The sequence below is a fragment of the Lithobates pipiens genome, unplaced genomic scaffold (assembly GCF_037356315.1).
Source record: "Lithobates pipiens isolate NorthernLeopardFrog02 unplaced genomic scaffold, aLitPip1_a1.2 Scaffold_13, whole genome shotgun sequence".
NCBI classification, from domain to species: domain Eukaryota; kingdom Metazoa; phylum Chordata; class Amphibia; order Anura; family Ranidae; genus Lithobates; species Lithobates pipiens.
In genome coordinates, this window is record NW_027507718.1 from 177617143 (window position 1) to 177644165 (window position 27023).

Consider the following 27023-nt stretch of genomic DNA (forward strand, 5'->3'; position numbering starts at 1 on the left):
TAAATGTTTAAATGTAAAAAAAATTCTGTATCACTTATGAAGACTGCTTTCACACTGGAGCGGGCAGGCGTTGATGGTAAAACGCAAGTTTTAGCGGCTCTTTACCATCATTTTAGCGGTGCTATTTGGCTGCTAGTGGGGCACATATAACCCAGCTAGCGGCCAAGGAAGAGGTTAAATGTGCCCATGAAGCACTGCTGCCAAATCGCATTGCATGCGCTTCGGCAGTGGTGCCCATTCATATCAATGGGCAGGAGTGGTGGAGGAGCGGTATACACCACTCCAAACGTGCTGCTTGCAGGACTTTTTTTTTAAAGCGGGAGTCCACCGGGACTCCGCGTTTTTTTTTTTTTTTAAAAGCCAGCAGCTACAAATACTGCAGCTGCTGACTTTTAAATAGTGACACTTACCTGTCCAGCGCGCCCGCGATGTCGGCACCCGAAGCCGATCGCTCGCTCGTCTGGCGGGTCCTGCCGCCGCCATCTTGGGTATGGGAATCAGGAAATGGAGCCTTTAGGCTTCATTTCCCGGTTCCCTACTGCGCATGCGCGAGCCGCGCGGCGCAATCCGGACGGTCCCCGCTGCCTCTGGGAGCTGTGTGTTTCCCAGCAGGCAGCGGGGCACTTGCTGAAGGGGGCGGGCGCTTGCGGAAAGGGGCGTAACGTACGCCCCTTTCCGCAGAGAGCTAGCCCGGAAGTGGGTGCAGTTACCTGGATTATCCAGGTAACTGCACCCCCCTCCCCCCTGAAAGGTGCCGATTGTGGCGCCGGAGGGGGGGGGGATTCCGATGAGCGGAGGTCCATTTTAGGGTGGACCTCCGCTTTAAGATCCTGCCAGCGCATCACCTCAGTGTGAAAGCACTGTCTTTCACACAGACTGCAGGGGAGCCATTTTGCAGGCACTTTACAGGCGCTATTTTTAGCCCAAAAGCGCCTGAAAAACGCCCCAGTGGGAAAGGTGTGTTAGATCAAGGGGGATTAAAAAAAAAAAAAGGAAAAAATAAAATCGGCCTAACATATCGGCCCAAAAAAAAAAAAAAATAAATAAAAAAAAAAAAAAAAAAAAAAAAAAAAAACATCGGCATCATATCGGCTGCCATGATTTCTAAATATCGGCATCGGCCAGAGAAAAACCCATATCGGTCGACCTCTAGTCTTTACCCTGATTTCCTGTCCTAGTGATGGAAGCGAGGGGAAATCCCCCCTGTAAGGATTGACTTAAAAGAAAAACAAAACTATCCCACACACTAGAGTTTGGGATAGATTAGAACTGGTATCAGTTTTTTCCTGTCTGGACAGGAAGTGAGGGGAGAATACTACATTACTTTAACCTGTTCCCTTTTGGTCTTTTAAATTTACAATGGAAAGCTATTTATTTCTATATGTTCAATAAGTATAATAAAAAACCTGTTGATCCAGTCAGAAATCTTGTGAGCAGATAACAGTTCAGTGGCAGAGAGTACAGGAAGTTATCAGTTAGCATTGTTACCCATTTTAGGACTACAAAAGACCTGTTCTTTATTTTTAAACATACTCCCTGCCCTATGGTGCGCCGTAGACAGCGGTGGCTGTCTTCAGGTAAATATCTCCTAAACCATATAGGTTTAGGAGATATCTCTTGGACCTACAGGTAAGCCTTAATCTAGGCTTACCTGTAGGTCAAGGTGGTTTGTAAGGGTTTACAACCACTTTAATGGCAGGATTATCAGGTTGAAAGAAGATTGAAATAAATTATGAAAAGGGAAAAAAAAAAAAAAAAACACACTTATGCAGCCACCACATACCCAACGACAAGTAAGCTGTAATACACATTAAAATGGTTGCAAACCTCAGTTGTGAAATCTGAACAAAGCATATATAAAATGGGGAAAATTATTTGATCCCCTGCAGATTTTGTATGTTTGTCCACTTATAAATAAATGAAGGGTCTATAATTTTTATCATGGGTGGATTTTAAATGATAGACAGAATATCAACCAAAAAACCAGAAAAACATGATACAAATGTTTTAAACTGAGCTGTAGTTAGTGAGCAAAAGTATTTGATCACCTACAAACCAACAATAATTCTGGCTCACACAGACTGGCTATTTTATGTGCTCATGTGGTACACAGATTTGTCCTGTCAATCTAAGGTGGTGCTCCTGACAACTCATGTGTGTAAAAGACACCTGTCCACAGAATCTCACTTCCATTCAAAACACACCATCATGGGCAAGACCAAAGAGCTGTCAAAGATGTCAGGGACAAGACTGTAGATCTGCACAAGGCTGGAATGGGCTACAAGAAGCTTTGTGAGAAGGAGACAACTGTTGGAGAGATTATTCGCAAATGGAAAAATACAAAATAACCATCAATCGACCTCGGTCTGGAGCTCCATGCAAGATTTCGCCTCACGGGGTAAGGAAGATGAGAAAAGTGAGGGGGGGGGGGGGGGAGGGGGGAATCAGCTCAGAACTTAACTACAGGGGAGGAGCTTGTGAATGATCTCAAGGCAGTTAGGACCTGTGTCACCAAACAAACCATTGATAACACAATACACCGTCATTGATTGAAGTCTTACAGAGCCCACAAATGTCTTAACTGTGCTTACCACCAAGGGTTTCTCCACCAGTCAGGTTTTGCTTTGGGATCAAATGCTCATTTTACTCACTGAACTGCAACTCAATTTATATAATTTGTATTGTGGGTTTTTTTCTGGATTTTTGGTGGATATGTATATTATGTCTATCATTTCAAATACACCTACAGTAAAAATGATAGACCCTTTATTTCTTTGTAAGTGGGCAAACTTACAAAATCTGCGGGGGATCAAATAATTATTTTCCCCACTGTATCTTTAGTGTTTACGTGCATCTCCAAAACTCTAATGCCGCATAGACACGATCGGAACTTCGGCCAGCAAAAGACCGATGAGAGCTTTTCAATCGGAAAATGCGACCGTGTGTATGCTCCATCGGAATTTAGCTGGCCGAAATCCTGCCAGCAAAAATTTGAGAGCATGTTCTCAATTTTTCCAATGGAAAAACTTTCTATCGGAAAGTCCGATTGTGTGTATGCAATTCCGACGCGCAAAAACTCACGCTTGCGCAGATTCAACTACAAGATGAAAGCCATTGGCTACTGGGTATTGAACTTCCTTTTTCTAGTCCCGAATGCATGTGTTGTACGTCAATGCATTCTTGACGGTTGGAATTTGGTGTGACCGTGTGTATGCAAGACAGCTTGAGTGAAATACCATCGGAATTCCGTCGGGAAAACCATAAGAGCTTTTTGCAACCATCGGTGTAATTTCTCTCTGGTGCTTCATTCCGGTTATCAGCATGTCTAGCGTCTGAGAAAAAAAAAAAACGTTTCCCAACAAAAAAGATAACATTTTTGAGGGGGAGGAGAGCTCAGCACACAGCTTGTCTATTCAGGACACAACTCTGTATCCTTCCTTCGTTCCTGTACTGTGCGTGAAGGGGGTGTGTCCCTTTCCTCAAATCAGTTCTCACACACTAAATGCAGCTCTCCACCCCTCCTCTGTGATACTGACAGAAGCAGAAGGATTGTATCACAATTCTGCACATTTGAAGGGGTGTAAAGAAGAGAAGACAGCAGAAAAGCCAAGTAAAACCTATGTAGGAGGATGTGTTTAATCTCTGTATCACCTGAGGTCACTTCACTGAGTATGAGAGGTTTTACAACAACTTTAAGAGATACAGATCACAATAAAAAAAAACTTTCTGCTCCATCCAAAACAAAACATTTTGGCTGAAATTGAGCTTTAATACAGAACACATTTATTAAAATAAATGGTTTTGTTGTATCTAGCTGCCCAGGAAAGAGAATTATTCTATCTCACTTGCAAAGCATCCCAAAAGGCACAGTAAAAAAGTTCTCCGTTTTACACTATACTAAGGTTAGTTTGCATTGTAGGACAAACTTAACCCTCTCTACACAGTCTCCAGCATGATTACTATAAAAAGAAAATCTCAACCACTTAGGACTGCAGTACAACTAAGCATCTTCTATATAACCTATTAAAAGTCAAAACAATCAAAAGCTATGCATTTTTTTTTTTTACTTTGAATGTAAATCTATCGTACGTCAAGGGACACAGAGCCACAGTAGTGACTATGTGGGATGTCCTAGAGCAATGCCAATTGAGGGGAGGGAAGACAACCAGAAGTAAGGCACCATGATACCAGAGGACTTATACTGCTGCCTGCAGCACATTACGCCCAAAGGCAATATCCTTACACCTTCTTACATCCACCTGATAGAATCTGGTAAATGTATGGACTGAAGACCAAGTTGCAGATTTGAGCCATGGAAGCTTGGTGATGCACTGCCCACAAAAGCACTAACAGCCCTAGTGGAGTGCGCTTTGATTTGAGAGGGTGGAATCTTCCTATTCAAACTATAAGCTTGAACAATATCTTTCCAAATCCATTTAGAAATGGTAGATTTCGATGCTGCCTGTCCTTTTTTAGGACGTTCAGGCCACACAAAAAAAAAACATCAGTTTTTCGATTTGTCAGCCGTCGCCTTCAAGTAGACTGACTGCTCTCACCACATCCAGAGAATTTAGTGACTTCTCTTCTGTAGAACCGGGTTCTGGAAAAAATTAAGGTAAAAATATCCTGGCGTAGATGAAAAATCTGACACTACCTTCGATAGAAGTTAGGACGAGGATGCAATACCAACTTATCCTTGTGAATAATTAAATATGATTCTTTACAAGAAAGAGCAGCCATCTCCGATACCCTTCTTGCAGAAGATATGGCTACCAGAAAAAAAATGAGTTTCCTTGTCAAAAGGACCAAGGAAATATGCCGTATCGGCTCAAAAGGCTGTTTTTGTAATGCAGACGGAACTAAATTCAAGTCCCAAGGGTTCAGGAGTGACCTAATGGAGGATTAAGCCACGTTACTACTAGACTAAAGCTATGGACCAAAAAAATGCGAAGCAAGTGGTCGTTGAAATAATACCGATAAGGCCGCGACCTGGCCTTTGATAGTACTCAAGGCCATCCTCATTTCTAACCCCATTTGCAGAAAGTCAAGGATTCTACCCATGACATACTTCCTGGGGTGCCAACTCCCGGATTCACACCAGGAGACATATGCCTTCCAGACTAACAGGATTTTGGAGGCCGGCTTCCTTACATTAATCAAGGTAGAGACCACTGAATCTGATAGCCCATGCTTCTTCAGAATGTGGGTCTCAATAGCCAAACAGTTAAATTTAGCAATTCTAAAGCAGGATGGAATACTGGATCCTGAGAAGGTCTGGATGTGGTGGTAGGGTCCATGGGTCCCCTACCACCATCCTTATGATCTCTGCATACCAGGATCTTCTGGGCCACAAGAATCACAGACTTCCCTTCCTGCTTGATTATGTGAATTAGTTGTGGAAGCAGGAGAATAGGAGGGAATGCATAAATCAGTGAGAACTGATTCCACGGGAACATCAAGGCATCTGTTCCGTACGCTAGAGGATCCCTTGTTCTTGACCCAAAGTTGTCCATCTTTTTGTTGAACCTGGATGCAAAACAGATCTACATCTGGGATACCCCATCTTTGGCATATTGTCAGGAAGATACCGGGTTCAAGGGATCATTCTCCCGGGAATGCTGGCGACCCAAGCAGCCCACCTGCCAATTTTCTATTCCTGGAATGACGACTGCCGATAGGAAAGGTACACAGTTTTCTGCCCAAGCCAGTATGTGATTCACCTCTCTGGGCCACACGACTTCTCATGTCCCCTTGGTGATTGATATAGGCACTCCTGTGGCATTGTCGGATTGGATCCTGACAGGACTAGACCCGTAGTCTGACCGTCCCAGACATGCTGCTCAAATTTTCTAAAATGTTGATAGGCAAGGTCCTCTAACCTGGACCATCTCTCCTGGACAGAATCTTCTTCCCAAGCTGCTCCCTAGCTTAGAAGGCTGGCATCAACACTTTCCAGGATACAGGTAGAAAAGATTTTCCCTTTTGCTGGATAACAACCAATTTAGGCTCTGACTTACGTCGGGAGCCAAGTGTATTTGGGGAAAAAATGAAGGCCCGAATCCTTTTATTCCAGACCGACAGGATGGTGCTTTGTAGCAGTCCTGAGTGAAAACTGCCTCGAAGGAGGCCACCATTTCCCCCAACAATCTCCTGCCCAGCCGAAAGGAAGGATTTTTCTTTGTTTTGACAAGTTGAATTAGTTCTATAATGGAACCAATTCTCGCCTGGGGTAAGACTACCTTCTTCTGTACAGTATCCATAACCAGCCCCAAGTACTGTAATCTCCTTGATGGTTTTAAGGAGGATTTTTCTAGATTGAGTATCCAACCCAGAGATTCTGGGATCAGACTCTGGTTTAGACCTGAGACTGCATGATCGATTAAAGGTAGATCGTCGAAATAGGCTAGGACCATTATGCCTTGAACCCTTAATCTGGCTAAAGGAGGTGCCAGAATCTTTCAGAAGACCCGTGGTGCTGTTGCTAAACCAAATGGCAGGGCCACAAGTGAAATGATGATTTTATATATCAAAGCACAGAAATTTCTGGTGAGCGGCAAAATTTGACACATGGAGATATGCATCTTTGATATCGATTAAAGCCAAAAACTCTCCTCCTTGCAGGATGGACACAACCGATTGGATTGTGCGAATGGATCGGATGTTTAAGTGCCGATTCAGATCTAGAATGGGTCTTACCTCTCCGTTTGGTTCTGGAACCGTAAAAGGTTTGAATCAAACCATGTGCCCTGTTCCACTAAGGGAACCTTTGATATCACCGACTGGGATAATAGAGGATCCAGAGCCAGAAAGACTTTCTCTGGATCCTTAGGAACATATTTCCTTAGAAAAAAATGAGGAGACGGAAACTCTCGGAACTCTAGTCGTAACCTAGAGAAAAACTGCAGAAGCCTCCCATCTGTCTTGACATTGTTCCTGACATGTCTTAAGAATTGCAGGAGCCTTCCCCCCCACCCGAACGAGTGGGGGCTCCCCTTCATGAGCAGGCTTTAGCATTCGGTTTTGTGGGCCATCTGCCCAAAGATCTCTTCTGACCCTGGTGCTGCCCTTGGGGACTTCCCCTTGAACCGGACGGTTGAGACAGTCGAGACTGCCTAGAGGCTGATGACCTTGGCACAGGAAAAAAAAAAAAAAAAGGAGAAATATTTGAACTACTGCTTTACTGGTAAAAGAGCTTTTCCCATTAGAGATCCTTTGGATGTACTATTCCAGATTGTCTCTAAATAGCGGTTCACCATGAAAGGGAAAACTGGCTAAGAGCTTTTTACACGGTGCTTCGGCTGACCAATTTTTCAGCCACCGGACTCGAAAATGCACTAGTCCAAGCATAAGTCATGAGGCTTAAACGATAGTCTTTCATAGCATCTACTGTGAAACATGGTGCGTCTGATACAGCAGCCCATTGTGGGCCTGCTGATCAGGCAGAATCTTGAGTATCTCCACAAACTGTTCCTTAATGGACTGCGATACACCAATTACAGCAAGAACCAGCTGCATTACTGAACTTGCTAAAGACATTGTTTTTAGAAAGAAGTTCCAACTTTTTATCTGTTGGATCCTTTAACATCAGTGCATTATCCACCAGACATGAGAGATTCTTGCTCACTGAAGCGATTGCAGTATCAATTGCTGGAACCCCTCGTTTTCTTTCATAGAAATCCTCTTCCATAGGATAAAGTTTGGAGAATTTCTTGGGAGGATAATATGGTTTATCCGGATGTTCCCATTCAGAATACATAAGCTTTTTTAGCCCTGCATGAATAGGAAAAAACATCCCAGATGGGGGAGGTTCTAATGAGCCCAATCAGTGGTAGGTTCCTCAAGAGCCTGCGCTGCAGGCAGCAAAAAGGTTGAGTAAGGGAGTAAACAAGCAACCTGTCTTGGGATGCTACTCCTTCCATATTCTTATCTTCAGAAGAGGATAAGTAACTTCCAAATATTTGGGAAGATCTAACCGATTCCCAGCCTCCTGCACTTCAATAAGAGGGTCCTGAGCACTAGATGGGAATCTGCTATGTTTAGCTCCACTATGGAGAGACAGAATAGCATCAATCTTCTTTGCAAATGGTAGAAGAAAAAACCTCTTGTACGATATATACAGGGACTGAAGTGTTTAAGCCGTCAGGGGGAACTGTTGTATAATCTGACCAGCCGCATCCCTCTCATAGGAGGATGACATTCTTTTGGAAATGGATTTAGTTTATAGTGAAAACCATTGACCCCTTTAGAGGAGTTTCTGGTCCCATTACCACTCAGCCTGAAGCATAAAGCAGAGGCACTACCAGCAAAATCATTACACTGCTAGGCTATAGTCCAGTGCCATTAGCTACTATTAATCCTAGCCTGGTAAAGTATAATGTGTCAAAGGGAAATGCCTGTGTCACCAACCTGAACAAGTAAATCCTGAGCGGCCGTGTGTCCTGTCCCTTCTCACCCCCCCAGAAAAACTGCTTTTATAGCAATCCCCCAAAGGGGAAAAGGGTCAATACTGGGGACGTAGGAGAATCAGACCCCCCTTTTCTTACCGGAGGATCTGTTGTGGCCGGAGGAGAGGAGAAACTAAAGCTTTCTGTGCTGTTTCCAGCATCAGGTCTGAGTGCTCAATACAGTCCCCAGTGGTGACACAAAGGCATGACAGCATTATACATAGGAGAAATTCCTGCGAAAATCTCCCTTACCTTTTCCTCGCAGCAGGGTTATCTGAGATAAAAACCCAATCTTCAACCTTCACGGTGGGTTCCCAGACCTTTAGGAAACCTTCAATAACAGGGGAACCTCAGGTTACCCACAATGCTGGACCTGCGACAGCTCCCTGCCAGTAAAAACTTTTTGGTAATCAGGCCATAAAGTACTGGATCCCAGGGTCCAGCTCTCTAGCCACTTACCGACCAGCGCATGACAATGTACGTCCTATTTTTGAAGAGGGATATCTCGGTAACGGCAGCAGCCAGAATCGGAGATATCCATCTCTTCAGGCGCCGGTCGTCTGTACGATAATGGTGGTCTCCGGGGGGCAGATTCGGCCGATGGCGGGAGAGGTGCCACCCCCCCGCCCGCCGCTTACCAGAGCCATCGGTAGCGGCGGAGGCGATCGGGTCCTTTCGCTAGCTGGGAATGGAGACGAGTGAGGCTAAGATGGCCCCCACTCGTCTCTATGCCATAGGAGGGCGGAAGCAACGTCAAAACGTCACTTCCGCCCATACCTCTTAAAGGTATATTTTTTTTAAATGTCTTTTTTTTTATTTTTTATTTTTTTTTTGCATTTTAGTCCAAATATGAGATCTGAGGACTTTTTGACCCCAGATTTCATATTTAAGAGGACCTGTCATGCTTTTTCTATTACAAGAGATGTTTACATTCCTTGTAATAGGAATAAAAGTGATCCATTTTTTTTTTTTTAAACAGTGTAAAAATAAATAAAATCAATTAAAATAAATAAGAAAAAAAAAAAAGGTTTTAAAAACGCTCCGTCACGACGAGCTTGCGCACAGAAGCGAGCGCATACGTGAGTAGCGCCCGCATATGAAAACGGTGGTCAAACCACACATGTGAGGTATCGATGCGATCGGTAGAGCGAGAGCAATAATTCTAGCCCTAGACCTCCTCTGTACCGCAAAAAATGCAACCTGTAGAATTTTTTAAATGTCGCTTATGGAGATTTTTGAGGCTAAAAGTTTGACGCCATTCCACGAGCGGGCGCAATTTTGAAGCGTGACATGTTGGGTATCAATTTACTCGGCGTATCATTATCTTTCACAATATAAAAAAAAATTGGGCCAATTTTACTGTTGTCTTATTTTTTTATTCAAAAAAGTGAATTTTTTCCCAAAAAAGTGCGCTTGTAAGACCGCTGCGCAAATACAGTGTGAAAAAAAGTATTTCAATGACCGCCATTTTATTCTCTAGGGTGTTAGAAAAAAAACAATATAAAATGTTTGGGGGTTCCAAGTAATTTTCTAGCAAAAAAAAAAAAAAACTGTTTTAAACATGTAAACACCAAATCTGAAAAAGAGGCCTGGTCCTTAAGTGGCTAGAGAAGCGTTTGCGAGCAAAACCTCCTTTCTTCGGACACGAGGCCCGGGCACCATCAATTTAGCCCATGAAAGGACATCAGAACGGATCCGGTCAGCATGGCTTAGCCCCAGCAAGGAAGATTCCAGTAGAGCTCAGCACATCTTTACTCGTGACCAACACCTTAGACATTGGCGAAAAAACTGAGGACTCTCAGTAGTGGGAGGGGGCTATATGGGGAGTACCCTTCTTGCGTTTGGGCGTGCCAGTGTCCATCACCTATCAGTGGCCCTATAACCCACATAGTAAGTACCGTATATACTCGAGTATAGGCCGACCCGAGTATAAGCCGAGGCCCCCAATTTACCCCCAAAAAACTGGGAAACTTATTGACTCGTGTATAAGCCGAGGGTGAGATATGCCTGTCCATCCCTGTGTGTCCGTCCATCCCTGTGTGTGTGTCCATCCATCCATCCATCCCTGTGTGTGTGTGTGTGTCCATCCATCCATCCATCCCTGTGTGTGTGTGTGTCCATCCATCCATCCATCCCTGTGTGTGTGTGTGTCCATCCATCCATCCATCCCTGTGTGTGTGTGTGTCCATCCATCCATCCATCCCTGTGTGTGTGTGTGTCCATCCATCCATCCCTGTGTGTGTGGGTGTCCATCCATACCTGTGTGTGTGTGTGTCCATCCGTCCATCCCTGTGTGTGTGTCCATGTGTCCATCCCTGTGTGTGTGTCCATCCGTGTGTGTGTGTGTGTGTGTGTGTGTGTGTGTGTGTGTGTGTGTGTGTGTGTGTGTGTGTGTGTGTGTGTGTGTGTGGCCTTGTGTGTCCAGCCTACCTGTGTCCCGAGCCTCCGTCCGGTCCCGTCCCGAGCCGAGCCTCCGTCCGGTCCCGTCCCGTCCCGAGCCTCCGGTCCCGTCCCGAGCCTCCGGTCCCGTCCCGTCCCGTCCCGAGCCGAGCCTCCGTCCGGTCCCGTCCCGTCCCGAGCCTCCGGTCCCGTCCCGTCCCGAGACTCCGTCCGGTCCCGTCCCGTCCCGAGCCGAGCCTCCGTCCGGTCCCGTCCCGTCCCGAGCCGAGCCTCCGTCCGGTCCCGTCCCGTCCCGAGCCGAGCCTCCGTCCGGTCCCGTCCCGTCCCGAGCCGAGCCTCCGTCCGGTCCCGTCCCAGGATCACCGCTCTTCGTCGGCGCCCATTCCCCTGTTCAAATGCCGCGCCTCCCTGTCTGTGATAGGCGGAACACAATTTCCCAGCAGTCTGTGTTCCGCCTATCACGGACATCCTTTCATCCTCGTCCGTAGTACGAGGATGAGACGATGTCCGTGATAGGCGGAACACAGGCTGCTGGGAAATTCAGTGTTCCGCCTATCACAGGCGAAGGCGGAGCCGGAGGCGCGGCTTTTGAATTATAGAATGGCCGCTGTCTGTCTGCTCGACACGCTGATCGAGCAGGCAGACAGCGATGACTCGAGTATAAGCCGAGGGGGGCACTTTCAGCCTCAAAAAAGAGGCTGAAAATCTCGGCTTATACTCGAGTATATACGGTACTATGGCTCTGTGTCCCGACTTAAGAAAAGAAAGGGAGCTTAAGTGTACTCCCATGCTGGACATTGCTGCATGCCAATGCTGAGCTAAGCCACGGCACCTCTATTTCCACAGTAGCCCCCCCTCCCCCTCCTCTTTTTAAAAAAGTCGTGTTTTACCTGTGCGAATGCAGGCCTCCGATCCAATGGGATCAGCGTGAGTGGTTGGTGGTGGTGGGGATTTAAAATTCCTTAGAAATCTTCATTAACCGTTCCCGCCGCAAGGATTCTGTGGTAAATCAGACCTCACGATGGGCTCCGTTAAAAAACCTTAAGGAACCGGGGCCCCTTTTTAAATCGGGGATCCACACTTCTGGACCCATAACACACCCAGCCAGGAAAACTTTATGGCTAAAAAAACCCCCAAAGTACTGGATCCCGGGGTCCAGCTCTCTAAAAGGAGAGGAGCGTTACAGGCTAAACCTCGTTTCTTCTGCCACGAGGCCCGGGTACCATTGAAATTACCCTAAAAAGAATTCGCTGGGGCAAGCTATGTGACCGGAACCAAAGAATATTCCAGTGGAGCTCAGCTCTTTACTCGTGACCAACATATAAGACACTGGCAAAAAAATAAAAAATAAAAAATGAGGTACTCCCAGAAGTAGGAGGGGTTACTATAGGGAGTGGACTTCCTGTCTTACGGTGTGCCAGTGTCCATCACCTAAAGGTGGCCTATAACCCACATAGTAACTATTACTACTCTGTGTCCCGTGATGTACGATAAACAAAAGTAGGAAAATACACAGCACCCTATTCCATTTAAAGTCTTCATTTTTAGCAGTTAGGAAAACTATCTTTGTTAACTATTAAACAGTTATTAAATTGTTATTAAACCCAAAACGTAATATATAATGCAATTTACCAATCATTAGATATGGTGGCTGTATTCGTTTATTTCAGGCCTTTCCCTCCCTCGGTTTTCACATGGTGATCTGGCAGGTAACACATCCTGTATTAGGTTGCCCTCACACTAGCTAATACTTTTTTTTAGCAACTACATTAAACCGTTTTGTTCCTTTTGGTATAAATGTTTTATATAAATAAAAGCTGATCATTCAGCACCACGGTCAGTGTTAAATGGTTTGAGTCAACCCTCTACTACAGGGGTCTCAAACTGGTGGCCCTCCAGCTGCTGCGGAACTACAAGTCCCATCATGCCTATGCCTCATGGGAATTGTAGTTCTGCAACAGCTGGAGGGCCACCAGTTTGAGACCCCTGCTCTACTACATTTGCAGGATAGTAATAAAACAGACATCCTGGCTGCTTCACCAGGTGAACATCACCCCACCCAAAAAAACAAAAAAAAAACCCCACAACACACACACACACACACACACACACACACACACACACGCACACTTAAGCCCCTGTACACACGGTCAGAGATTTCCACAACCAAATCCGTCGGATTTTGTCCGTCAGATTTAGTCTGACGGATTGTGTCCGAAACTGTTGCATACACACAGTTGGACTAAGTTGTCGAAAAATCCGATCTTTCAGAACGTGATGACGTAATTTCGTTACGATGGGACTAGATTCAGGCTAGTAGCCAATAGCTTTGATGTAGGAATTTGATCTGAGCATGCGTGGCACTTGGTCCAATCAAAATTCTCTACACATGATCGGATTACGTCCGACCGGCCCAGTTGGTCGGGAAATATTTCCAACATGTTGGAAAATTGGGTCCGACGGAGATTCGGATGGAATCAGTCCGATGCATACCACACACAGTCGGATTATCTGACGACACGGTCCGATAAGACGCATTCCGACGGATTCTCCGAACGTGTGTACGCGGCATAAGAATTAGTGAGCTGCAATTTACCAAAATATTTTCTTTTTGGTTCAATATCGCTTTAACCATCTCACATTGCACATGTTCTATCATATACTAACAGAAGCAAGTCAACAAATTAAAACTCCAGGGTATAACAGTTCTTTACATTCTGCATACTTCATAAACTAAAAGAGGACAAAGGCCATTACCAACAACTTCATTTTTTTTTTTTTAGACATACAAAAGTATTAGCGAGAGGGGGGTCACGGACTAAGGCATATACATTTTTAAAGGCATCCAGTCAATCATTTGACATCAGTACTAGGTCATCTTTAAAAGCATATGCCTTTGGCTGCTCACGAAAAAAGCCGAAATACTTTAAATGTTTAGGGTAGCCTAACTAAAAGGCAAACATTTTTTATTTGCCCTGTTTACCATTATCACGGAAAGTGAAAGTAAAAGTTTCTTCGGTTGTTCCCAGAAAAGTAATAGAGGGGAAATCTTCCAATGAGGACACTAGTTCTGGTGACCTGAAGGCCCCAAGAGATTCCCTTCATTTGCAGGGATTTCCTCTCACTTCCTATTTTGGCTATGGGACAGGAAAAAGCTAAATCTCCCCAATGGGACAAAGATGTAAAAAGTAAAGCTTAGAAGGGTTATAATCTTCCCTCTCTAGCCAAAATGACAAATTATTTTTTCCTATAGTTCTTCTACTAATATATCAGCCCTATATTTATGGACCTGGTAAACTATCTTAGACCCATGCAGCATCCTATTATGAACATTAGAAATTAGGTACAACTAATGAGCGATAAACTATAGCACTAAATATAACACTGTGGTGAATCACTGGATGAAGCAGCGATTACACTTATGATCACTCCCTTAGTGGTTATGTGGTAGCTGTATCAGTGGTGTATCACCAGCTCCCCTTTATTTTTTTTAGAAATAATGTATACACCCAATTGTGGTAGTCCCTATCCTTATTTATAGTAGTACTCTGTGCACTACACTCCTTTTATTCTTCTCACCATGCAGGGATCAAGGTTACTAGACTCACAAGAAGGCCTGGTTTTGGAATGCATTGAATACGGTTTAATAAGCCTGGGAAAAAAACAAGAATATAGTGCAAAACTAAAACAAAATGGCCAACAAAGCGACCAGTGGACCTGGCAAAAGGATCCTGGCAGCAGTGTGTGTTAAACTTGGACTTGCTAATGAAAAACGGATTTAGGTAACAATTTCAAAGAAAAGGAAAAAGCTAAATCAAGATCTTACAGGAAATGCAACTTGCATTTGTAACTGCAGAAATTTAGGTAATGAAAGGATCAAACTGAGAACGTACCGGACAAGTATTCGTTTTAGTAGCTGTTGGTCACTTTCCGAATAACCAGGCCAGTCTTTCTGCACCTCTTTGTAAATAGAGTCTTTCAATGTGTAAGTGCAGTCTTTGGCGCTTATATTTGCCACCTGAAATTTAAAAAGAAAAGCATATGTAAAATTTTGCAGTAAATCTAGTCAACGCTATAAAGGAGGAGTCCACGACAGCGTAAAAGCATATTTTGGGTTGCTTAAAGTGGATGTAAACCCTCACATATACCCAGTGAAGTAAACAGCCCAAGACAATACACAGGGGTGAAACAAATCTCCCTACATAAGTTTTACATGCATATCTGCTGTTTTTTCCCCTTTCTATATTCTTTCATTGGGTTAGAATTTTCACTTCCTCATTCAGCAGGAGCGTATTCTTAGCCTACACTGGGAGACAACTGATTGGAGGAAAGGCACACACCCCCACTCGCCATAGGCATAACGACGAAGATACTGTCAAAGCTGTGCCATGGTTGTGCCATGAAAGGTCCCGTCAGATAACGCCCACCCTATACTGCACATACGCATTGCTTGCGCAGTACGGAGCTCAACTGAGCCGTCGGAAATCTCAGAAAATGAACAGCTGTACACGGCACCTGTCCAATCAAGACAACACGGTGTCACACGCTGCTGCATGCTCCCCATGCTCGTGCAATTCTGCAAGGGGCGGATGCATACAGAAGAGGCCATGTGATGGAAGAGCTCATACGATGGGGGTGGAATTCTCAAAGGAGCGGATGTATTATTGAGAAGTGTGTAAGGGGCAAATTGCTTGCATTAGGTAGATAAATAGGTCCTGCAAACCCACCCATCAACATTGAAAAACCCACCCTTCAATTGTGTAAACACGCCCCTGCAAAGACGTGTAGTTTATTGAGAAAACCACCCCCAACTTATCAGCTCTGTCCATCATTGTAAAATACGGGCTTTTCTGTAGGCATCTGCCCCTTGCAGAGTTCAATAATACACCTGCCCCTTGCAGAGTTGCATGAGCATCGGGAGCATGTGGCACAATGTAGTCGGTGTCACTACTGGTAGCACGAGGCAATACATGGTTCCTATAGAGGTTGCACAAGCAGTCCCACTCCTTCAGGATGGCACTTCAATACGTGCCATTGCCAAAGTTTGCTGTGTCTCCCAGCACAGTCTCAAGAGCATGGAGGGGATTCCAGGAGACAGGCAGCCACTCTAGGAGTGCTGTACAGGGCCGTAGAAGGTCCTCATCCCATCAGCAGGACAGGTATCTGCAGATTTGTGCTAGGAGCAACAGGCTGAGCTCTACAAAATGACCTCCCTCCAGCAGACCACTGGTGTAGTGCCTGCCCAAACAATCAAACTGAGGATGGCTTGAGGGCCCGCCTTCAACTGGGCCCCTGTGCCTACTGCCTGGAATCGTGGAGCTCGATCCATTTGCCATTGAACACCAGAATTGGCTGGTTCGCCATTGGCGCCCTGTGCTTTTCATAGACGAGAGCAGGTTCAACCCTGAGCACATGTGACAGACATGAAAGGGTCTTGAGAAGCCATGGAGAACGTTATGCTGCCTGTAACATCATTCAGCACGACCGGTTGGGTGGTGGGTCAGTAATGATCTGGGGAGGCATATCCATGGAGGGACACCCAAACCTCTACAGGCTAGACAAGGGCACCCTGGACTGCCATTAAGCATCAGGATGAAAGCCTTGGACCCATTGTCAGATGGTGCAGTGGGTCCTGGGTTCCTCCTATATAAAATACAATGATATTCCCACGATACCAAATGTGTGCATTTTTTAATATGCTGCAACACTGAAGGAAATATCAGAACCCAGAGAATATATAAAAGTGAAGGTAGTGCTGTGCTATGAACCTTAAAACTGTGCGTAATAAAGTGCAAAGGTGCTCAATGAAAGATATATTTGAAAGAAGCAAATGTTCAAAGGTCAATATACATCTTCAGTCCTATGCAGTATAAAAACGTGTCATATACCCTGCGATTTCTTCAGATGAAACAATAAAAGTGTATCAATAAGACAATAAAAGTATATCAAGCACTCAAAAGATTCTTCGTAGAACAGTGATAGGAAATATATCCATATGGTGCGCACATGAAGTGATAAACGGTGCTCAAAAATAAATTAACAAAAAAAAAAAAAAGTGCACTACTGTTGCAATAAATCCTGAAGAAATAGGTAAAATCCTAAAAGGCATAAAAAAGCAGACAAAAAAGTTCCCTCCATATATGTATATGCTGCAAATGTTCTTATAGGTGAAAGCAAAAAAGATAAATAGTATCCATATAAGGTGCAAGGTAGATACGTGGCTGCAATAGTAGTGCGCTTTTTTTGTTTGAGCACTGTTTCTTCACTTCATGTGCACACCATATGGATGTATTTCCTATCACTGTTCTACAAAGAATCTTTTGAGTGTTTTGATATACCTTTGTGTTATTGATTAACTTATTGTTTTATCCGAAGAAATCGCAGGGCATGTGACGCGTTTTTATACTGCCTAGGACTGGATATATATTGACCGTTGAACTTTTCCTCTTTCAACCATATCTTTCATTGAACACCTTTATTACGCATGGTATTTAGGTTCATAGCGCAGCACTACCTTCAATTTATATATTCCCTGGGGTCCTCCTGGTGCGCAACAATGCCTGGCCTTATGTGGTGAGAGTATGTAGCCAGTTCCTGGAGGATGAAGGAATTGATGCTCATGCTCTCCTAACCTAAAATCAAATAGAACACCTTTGGGACATTATGCGTTGGTCCATCCAGCGTTGCCAGGTTGCAACTCAGTGATGCCCTGGTCCAGATCTAGGAGGAAATACCCCAGGACACCATCCGTCATGCCACTGTCAAATATACATACAAGCACGTGGGAGTATCATTTTGAGTGTGGCTCCAAAAAAAAAACCCCATCAGCAAAATGAGCTAGCCTGCTACCTAATTTTTTCACGTTGATTTTCGTGGCATCTTTGAATTCAGGTCTCTCTGTAGGTTGATCATTTTCATCAAATGATGTGGCAAACTTTCGATCCCAACACATTACCCAGTCCATATCAGTATAGATATCCCGCATGATATTTTTCCTTATTGAGATCTGAAGTGTTTTCAAAGTGTTCCCTTTTAAGCAGTGTACATACAAAGCTTTCTGCAGCTTCTAATGCACCCTATGAGAAGCGTAGTTTTCAGTGAAATAAAGGCACAGTAATAGTACAGGCGAAAGCATCCGGTGTTGCTGTGCAAGACTGAAGGTAACTAAGTTCAGCTTTCACAAAAAAAATAAAAATAAATGAACACAAACTACAAAAGGCTTGTTTGAAGTGTACAAGATTTTCTCTGGCATCAGTAGAAATGTGTTGAGAAATGCCAAAAACACAGTGACAGTATCTCAAGGCTGTCTGTACTGACCTTTCCCCAGTTATTGCTGAAGAATTAGCATACAGCATGAAGATATTCCAAATAGCCATCATTCGATACAAACACATGCACCATTTAATTTAAATTGTCCCATCTTTCTGTATGTGAATGATGAAATTATTTTAATAATAATAATGATAAAAAAAAATCTAAGTATCTTTCTCTTAATCAATATACAACTCACATGACCCAGCTCTCTCCCTTCCTGTCTGTAGGGAAATAGTGGCAAGAGGAGCTTCTACTTTTCTACTGCTGGTCACATGTTCAAAAAAAAAAAAAATTTGGAATACAGGATCAAAAAATAATCAAATCTTGAATTTTCTTTTGAAAAAACATGGGGGCGGATTTCTGCCAATCACAGCCTGTGTCATGCTCCCTGGGCCTGTGTCTTAGACCAGGGAGGTGAAGCCTCCATAAATCTACATGAAATATCCCACCCCATTCTGTTTAGCTGGTAAGTGGGCATGTAGGAGAGAAGGTGTTGTAATTTACCACTGTATACGCCCACAGGCTCTATAGTCAGGATGGGCTGCTCAGATGTGATGGGGAGGAAATGCTCAGGGTAGAAACACTGAAAATTGAGCACGTGGACAAACTGCCAACACTGTTCTGCAAAGCCCCCAATGCAGTGGGAACATGGATAGAAGGAGCGAGACAGAAGAGCAGGATCAACTCGTTTTTTTGAGGAATACAGAAAACAAATCTCATAGTGAGTATGTAATGCATGCTTTACAGCATTTGATAGTTAAATGATAGGGTTTAAAATGACACTAAGAAAAAAAAAAAAATGAAAAAATGGCATGTATACAATATGCAAACATATTTCTTATTTATAGGTAATGTATGGCTAAACATACTATTTACCTGTTGCAGGAGGCCATCTAGACAGTCTTTGTCTTGTAATGAAAGCCCATCTTTCTGTAATCGCAGAATAAGCTCAGGCTTCTTGTATGGTTTAAGGGCTAGTAAATGTATCACCCTGTCTTTAAAGGGTCGTTGAGAAACGGTGGTGGTGGAGGTGGTGGTGTTTTTTTTGATCGCACTCGCTATATTTACTGGCGTCGGTCGCTTCCTTGATGGAGCAGCATCAGAGTTTCCTGGAGCAGGCTTCCGGACTTGGACCTTTTTGACTGCTGGAAGAAAAGTAAAAAGTTGGTATGTATATATTATTAGATATTATTAGATATGCATTCTACCCCTAACAAAATAGGATTAATAGAACCACCAATAGAAATGCACATTTAGCTAAAACATACTAGAGTGTCTTATCGTTCTGTTTTTCCATATAACCCTTTTCAAATCCTGAAATGAACCTCAACTTAAAAAGTAAAAAAAATTTGATTTGAAAATTCCCAAGGTGTCTTTCAGGACAGTACCTGAGAGGATAACAGAGACTTACCCCTTAGGGCGGGACAACAGCTTGCAGGACCTTCCTGCCAAACGCCTGATCGCTGGAAGATGTGAGGTCCAGCCTATGTTTCACAAATGTGTGAAAACTCGACCAAGTCGCCGCCTTGCAGATCTGTTCAGGGGTGGCACCAGCTCTCTCTGCCCATATAGACGCCAGAGCCCTGGTTGAGTGTGCACAAATCCCTACTGGCGGGGATAACCCTGCCTGGGAATATGCCTCCGAGATAGATAATTTCAGCCATCTTGCTAAAGAAACTTTAGAAGCTTGGTAACCCTATTAGCTGAAAAAAGTACAAACCGTGAATCTGAACGTCTGAAAGGCTTTGTCCTAACACAAGAGTCCTCCTGACGTCCAACATGTGGAAAAGGGTATCCTTCTCTCCTTCTGGGTTAATGCAGAAGGTTGGAAGTACTATGTCCCGAGTACGGTTCTGTACTGAAGCTACCTTCGGTAAGAATTTAGCATCTGTTCTAAGAAGGACTATCTGGAAAAATTTACAGATAAGGTTCTTTAATAGATAGAGCATTTAGCTCACTGATCCTGCGAGCAGAGACAATGGCAATCAGAAAAATGGTCTTTAACGTAAGATATCTGAGGGGCGCTTCATCCAGAGGCTCAAAAGGACCCTTTGTGAGAGACTGCAGTACTACCGACAGATCCCATTTAGGAAAAACCTTAAGAGGTGCTGGCCTAGACCTCTTGAGAGCTTTAAAGAATCTGATCACCAGCGGATCTGAGGCCACAGATCTTTCTAAAAACACAGTTAGTGCCGCCACCTGCACTTTCTGAGTACTAACTGCTAGTCCCTTGTCTGCTCCATCCTGTAAAAACTCTAGGATGGAAACAAGGCTCCCTGGGACCTGGGTGGATTAAATACACCATGTATTATAAACCTTCCAAACCTTAGAGTAAATGACCCTTGTAACCCTTTTTCTACTTGACAAAAGAGTAGAGATCAAACGGCTGGAAAAACTCTTGCTCCTAAGGAGCTGCTTCTCAGAAACCAGGCTGCGAGTGCCAGGCTGGCCACTCCTGGATGATTTGCTGGGCCTTGTAACAGATCGTGCCTGAGGAGCAAAAGCCAACAAGGCTTGACTGTCAGTCCTAGAACGGTCGAAAACCAAGCCCTTTTTGGCCAAAAGGGTGTGATTAGTATGACTGGTACCTTTTCCTTCTGAATTTTCCTTAAAATCAGCGGAATTAACTGAAATGGGGGGAAAGCGTAGCAAAGACAGAATTCCCATGGATATGCTAGCGCATCTATCCCCAGTGACTTTTCGCGATTATTCAGGGAGAAGAACTGGGGAACCTGGGCGTTCTCTTGAGGCGAAGAAGTCTATCTCTGGTTGCTCCAACTTTTCGGCAATCATTGTGAAAACCTCTGGGTTCAGAGACCATTCTGCTTCCTGAATAGGGTTCCTGCTTAGAAAATCCACCACCCTGTTCAGATCCCCTTTTAGGTGGACTGCTGCGACAAAAAATGCTTTTCTGCCCACCAAAGGATATCCAGGGCTACTACTTGCAGCAACCTGCAACTTGTACCCCCCTGCCTGTTTAAATAGGCCACAGCCGTGGCATTGTCCATTAGGACCTGAACATGCTGGGACTGAAGATCCTGAACAAACGACTACAGAGCTAAGGCAATCGCCTTGAGCTCTCTCCCATTTGAGGACCTTACGGCCTCTTCTTTGGACCAGGTTCCCTGAGTGAAAGACTTTCCTAGGTGGGCTCCCCACCCCCAGGAACTGGCATCGGTTGTTAGTCTTTTCCCGACTGGAAAAGTCCAGACTAATCCTTCCAATAGGACATCCTGTCTCTTCCACCACCATAGTGACCTTTTCACCTGGGTTGGCACTCTTACCTCTGTCTCTAGGGATCCCACTGTGTGATCCCAAAATCTCAGAAGAAAAGCCTGCAGACACTTGAAATGCAGCCTTGCCCACTGGACAGCCGGCATTGTTGAGGTCAGAACACCCAAAGCTGACATAACCTGTCTTACCGTCAGACGCTGGCTAGTCTGCAGCATTGACACTGCACTGTGAATCCTGTCCTTGTCTAAAGGAAGAAAGATCCTTTGATCCACAGAATTGATTAGATGCCCTAAAAACCGAATCTCCTGGGATGGGTTTAGGGAAGGACTTTTGGAGGTTCAAAATCCCCCTCAGAGCCTCCAAATGGTTGCGTGCTCTGCCTAAATTGATCTACAATTCTACGCTTGATGGGGCGAAAAATAGCAGATCGTCTAAATAAGGAATAACTGCGATTCCCTGAAGACGCAGCGGAGCCAACGCTTCTGCCATCAACGTGGTAAAAGTTCGGGGCGACGATGGCAGACCGAAGGGTAAGGCTCTGAACTGAATGATGAACCACGCCCCCCATCCTCACTGCCAGCCTGAGGAACCTCTGAGACTGGGGTGAGATTGGGAAATGCAGGTATGCATCCTTCAAATCCACTGACGCCATGAAGCAACCTGGCGTCAGAAGATTCCTGACTGAGAAAATAGAGTCCATCTTGAACCTTCTGTACTTGATGGATTAGTTTAAAGGCTTTAGATTGAGAATCAATCGAAATTTTCCTGTCGGTTTTTTTACCAGGAAGACATGCGAATAAAACCCCTCCTGCTGTTCCTCTAGTGGTACTTTGACTACTACACCCTGCTGCATCAGTTCCTCAAGAGAGGACTTCATGGCCAGGGCCCTTACCGAGTCCTGTGGGGTGTCTAATCAAAAACCTTCTTGGGGGTTTTTTGGTAAACTCAAGTGTGTGGCCCTGCGAGATAGTGGTCAGAATAAACTGATTTGAAGTTATCCTTGACCACTGCGGAAGAAATTCTCGCAGTCTTCTGCCCACCCGCAGGGACGAGTCATTGAGATTTCTCGGCCTGTGTAGGAGGACGGAAAAGAATTCAGCCTCTACCTTCCGGTTTCGGGACGGACCAATTCTTCCTTCTCTCCTGAAACTTGCTGACATCTTAATTGCCTCGGCTGAGGCGTCTGCAATATAAGCAACTGCCGCAATCAGGGTAGGAAAGGAATCTAAGATTATGCGATTTTAGCTGGTTAATCCAGTATTCCAAATTCCTGGCTACACATGTTGTGGCCATTGCTGGCTTTAAATTGCTCATAACTGATTGCCATGATCTCAAAAGATCCATGCGTTTGTCCATTGGATCTTTCAAAACCCCCATGTCTTCAAAAGACAGGTCAGTGGACCTTGAGACCTGGGAGAAGGCGGCATCCAACCTGGGCACCTTGTTCCACACCGCGGCAGGGTCCTCCTCGAAAGGAAAACGCCTCTTGTGGGCTTTGGAAAAAAAAAAAAAAAAAAGAGCTCTCTCTGGATCTTGCCATTTTTTTAATGGCCTCAGAGATGACCGGAAGAACTGGGAACGGTCGCCCCTTAGGCTCATCTAACCCTGCATACATGCGGTCATGTAATGAGAATTCCTTTCTTTCCTCACTTAAGCCAAGTGTAGCATGAATAGCCTTAAGGAGCCCATCTACCTCTTCATGGGACAGTGTGAATCTAGAGGGAACTGCCTCAGACTCCTCAATCTCCTTTTCCGAATCTTTAACGGAAGGAGCAGGGGACTGCTTTTCCCGATCTGAAGGGGCTTCAGGCAGAGATTCCAATACTGGGATAGAGAAAAAAAGACCAAAAAGACAGATATAAGAGAAAAGGCAGACTTTAACCACTGCCTCCTACCTGGACTTTGCTGGTGCCTGTCCCCGCCACCACTCCTACGACCGCACGGGCCACCAAATCTTCAGCTTTCTGAGCACTAGGAGGGGAAGAGGAGCCCGATTGCTACCTCTGCTGAGGTCTGGGTAGGTCGAAAGGACAGCGGGTACCTAAAGGAGGAAAAAAGGGAAGGAAGCCTTGTCCCTCAGGAGCACCAAAGAGACCTTGACTCCCTCCCAAAAAGATGTTCCCTCTGGGCCAGAGGAAACCCAATAACTGAGGTGTGGTAGGGAGGTGCCTCCCTTTAAAGTTTGGAGGAAGAAGGTGTTTACTAAGGATGAGGGAGGAGTCACCATCTCTCAGGTGCTGTCCTGAAAGACACCTTGGGAAATTACTTTTAAACTTACAGTACAGGAGACCTGATAATCAGACCTTGACAAAAATTCCTGCACTCAAATCCAAATAGCTTGTACATTGTTAAGGGATTTAAAATCCAGAAGAAGACATACTTTTGTTGGGTTTTGTCACTGAACACATTTGAGTAGAATCCCTTGAACCTGTCTTGTGCCATTAACAGTACGACGACTGTCACAAGAGGTGGTTTAAGTCAGTTTGTAAATCTCAATGTCCTTCGGTAGTATCGGACTGATTTGAAAGAAAGCTGTGGTAGAGTTTTGAAACCACAGATTTTGGATGTCTGTGACCCAGAAAGATGCAAACATATGAAAAATAATAAGAACCAAAGAAATTGAAAATAAAAATAAGTGCAAATGTTACATATAAATACACCAGTTGCAGTAAGAACCTGGTAAATCGAGAGAGCGAGAGAGCGAATCAAGCCTCCGCTACACACGTCTGCCAGGCGTCATATCCATCTGAGGACTCATCCAGTGCATAAGCTGCCAGCAAAGGATTTACGCAGGCGTCACCCCACCTCCCCAAGTGACCATACTAGAAATAGTTGAACACCCAGGGATGAGTGCACATCCACATGGGGCACCTGGTCTGAGCAAGTCTTTAGCGCACAAATTGTTTATTTTGAGCACGAGCACCTATGAACACTGCACATGTTAGGACTGTAAAGGATATGGAGAAATATCTATCTCTCTCTATCTCCCTCTATCTATTCAAACATATGCCTCCTTACTATCATGTTTTAGAACGCCCCTTCAGAGAGGGCTTTGAAGTGCTTGGTGGACCTTGTTGGCCAAGTCTTGTGCTAAAGGGGCTGAATTTGGGTTTTGAAATTGAAGCCTGGGTAGAGTGCGATGGTAATAAAAACAAATAAAGCTGGTTAACCTGAGAAGAGGTCCATCACAGACAGACAGTAGCAAAAAACTGGTGGGTGGGTGTACTTACTGTGTTTGTTCAAATTAAAAAAAACATTTTTTAAAGGTGAACACAAATAGTTTACTTTTAACACTTTAAACGTATTGCCCACGTGAATGTATTTTGCAGTGTGTTTGAATATATTTGTTATGAAACCTCTCCATTTCTGTCCTATGTTTCTTTGATGACAATATTTCCTCCCAGTACAAGTCTTGGAGAACAGTCTCAGCCTTGAAAAATGTGTTCTTAAAATGATGCGACTATCTTTCTAGTATGTGCTTGTTTACAATTTACAATAAACGTTCTACATCATTTTGGTCACTGCCGCAAAAAATATATAAATCAAAAACCAGTGCTGTGCTACTAGTTAATATAAATCACCCTAATATTACAGTGATACTCATAACACAAAAAAGGGCATAATTGTATATAGTTACCGATATTCTCGTGATACAGGGATCATAAATAGTCCATAAAAATGCTCACCTCCACCAGTGTGCTCTGGCCGCTCACCTAATGTTATGACCCTTGTTTTTACCAGCAGGTCAAAAACAGAAGGTCCCCACTGGGGATAAATCAGGATCTATCTGGAGCGCCGCTTGTATACTGCTGCTTTGTATCTCTCACTCCTGTCAGCTCTCTAATCCTCGGATCTCTCTCAAGGGTATCGAATATAAAAAGGGGAACAAAAAGAGCAGAATCCAAAAAACACCAATTAAATCGATATAAACAAAGGCAAGGTACTCGCAAGCATAGCATTTGAGCAGTGCGGGCTATGCAAATACTGGATAATTTCTACGAACAGCGAGATGGCCACAGGATGACGTCTGCAGAGAAGGCTCTGTCCCTATACGTGGTGCGTCAATAGATGTGACTCCTTCAGTAGACCCTTACGCCAGATGGATCCTCTGATTATCCCCAGTGGGGACCTGCTATTTTCCACCCGCTGGTAAAACAGGGGTCAAAAAAAAAATATATATATATTTAAATAATGAGGTGAGCGGCCAGAACACACTGGTGGAGGCGAGCACTTGCATAAGTACTGATGTTTTTTGCTACATCATGGTGGAACATCAAGTTTTGAGGTTTGGATTTTTTTTGTTGATATTTGGGACAATTTTTAATTTTACTTTTTTTATTGACTATTTATGATCACTTTATCACGAGAATATCAGTCACTACATACAATGTTACCCCTTTTTCTATGATCACTGTAATATTAGGATGATTTAGATATTCACTAGTAGCGCAGCACGGTTTGATTTATATTGTTATACGTGGAGTGAATATGCTTGTTGAGTGCCAGCAGCGACTGGGTTATTTGTTATAGTCTTATATAGTTTTTGCACATAAGGATTTTTTTGTGGATTGCGCGGATTGAGTATTGGAGTAGAATTACTGCCACCAACATTTTTCTTTTAGAAGAACATTAGTAATAAGCTCAGCATTGTTTGAGATCAATAGGTTCAGAGAATGACTTTTAATAGGTGCTTCTAAAGACTGCACCAAAAAAGTGTCAATAGGTTAATAAGTTTCTGCTCTATAGCTGTTCCAGCTCTCATATTTGGACTTAAATGCAATAAAAAAAAAAAAAAGAAAAAAAAAGGTTGTCATTTGAAAAAATGTGCCTTTAAGAGGTATGGGCTGAATTCGCTTTTTGACGTTGCTTCCGCCCTACTGTGATCTTGCGGCGAATCCACCGCAGAGACCACCATGATCTTAAAAACGACCAGCGCCTGAAAAGATGGATAACTCGGTTGTGGCAGCAGCTGCTGCAGTTACTGAGATAGCCTTCTTCAAAAAAGGGACATACATTGTCGTGCGCTGGTCGTGAAGTGGTTAAGATGAGAAGCCACTCATGATGCAAGAAAAAGTGCCTGGTCTCCAGAAGAATCGTGGTCGATGGAGATCACGAACATACAGAAACCGAGGTGAAGTAACTTAAGTGTATTTGTACTGTTATAGACCATAGGCTGTTCATTTGCTAGGCATTTTGCTTGTTATAGAGATATGTCAGTCTTGTATTGTATTCCTAATTTTGTAATAGATGATTTGTATGTACAGCATCGTAGAAGCACTTTTACACTTCAGTATGGATTTCGCCCACAGCACTCCACAGAAACTGCCCTCCTAAAACTCACACAAAACTTACCAACAGCCAAAACCAACGATCGTTATTCCATACTCTTACTCTTGGACCTTTCTGCTGCCTTTGATACAGTTGACCACCCCCTCCTCCTCAAAAAACTCAATTTGCTTGGCCTCCATGGCTGCACTCTGTTGGTTTGAATCTTACCCATCTCATCACACCTTTAGTGTCACTTACAACTCCACTTCCTCTTCTCCAACTCCACTTTCTGTTGGGGTCCCCCAAGGTTCTGTCCTTGGACCTATACTATTCGTGATCTACATGTCCTCCCTGGGTCAGCTG

At 44.1% G+C, this 27023-nt stretch overlaps 1 protein-coding gene across 2 annotated transcripts in view; it reads right to left on the minus strand.

The window, feature by feature from the left end:
- Positions 1–27023, minus strand: part of ELL (elongation factor for RNA polymerase II) — a 199107-nt gene that overhangs the window by 56294 nt on the left and 115790 nt on the right. The window contains exons 5-6 of one of the 2 annotated variants that reach the window (XM_077475919.1): positions 19035–19300; positions 14738–14862 (exon numbers count right to left, since the gene is read on the minus strand). In XM_077475919.1, the coding sequence (XP_077332045.1) occupies positions 14738–14862; positions 19035–19300 (391 nt within the window). Of the gene's footprint in view, positions 1–14737; positions 14863–19034; positions 19304–27023 lie in introns of both variants that reach the window. The other variant, XM_077475918.1, reaches the window with a different exon arrangement.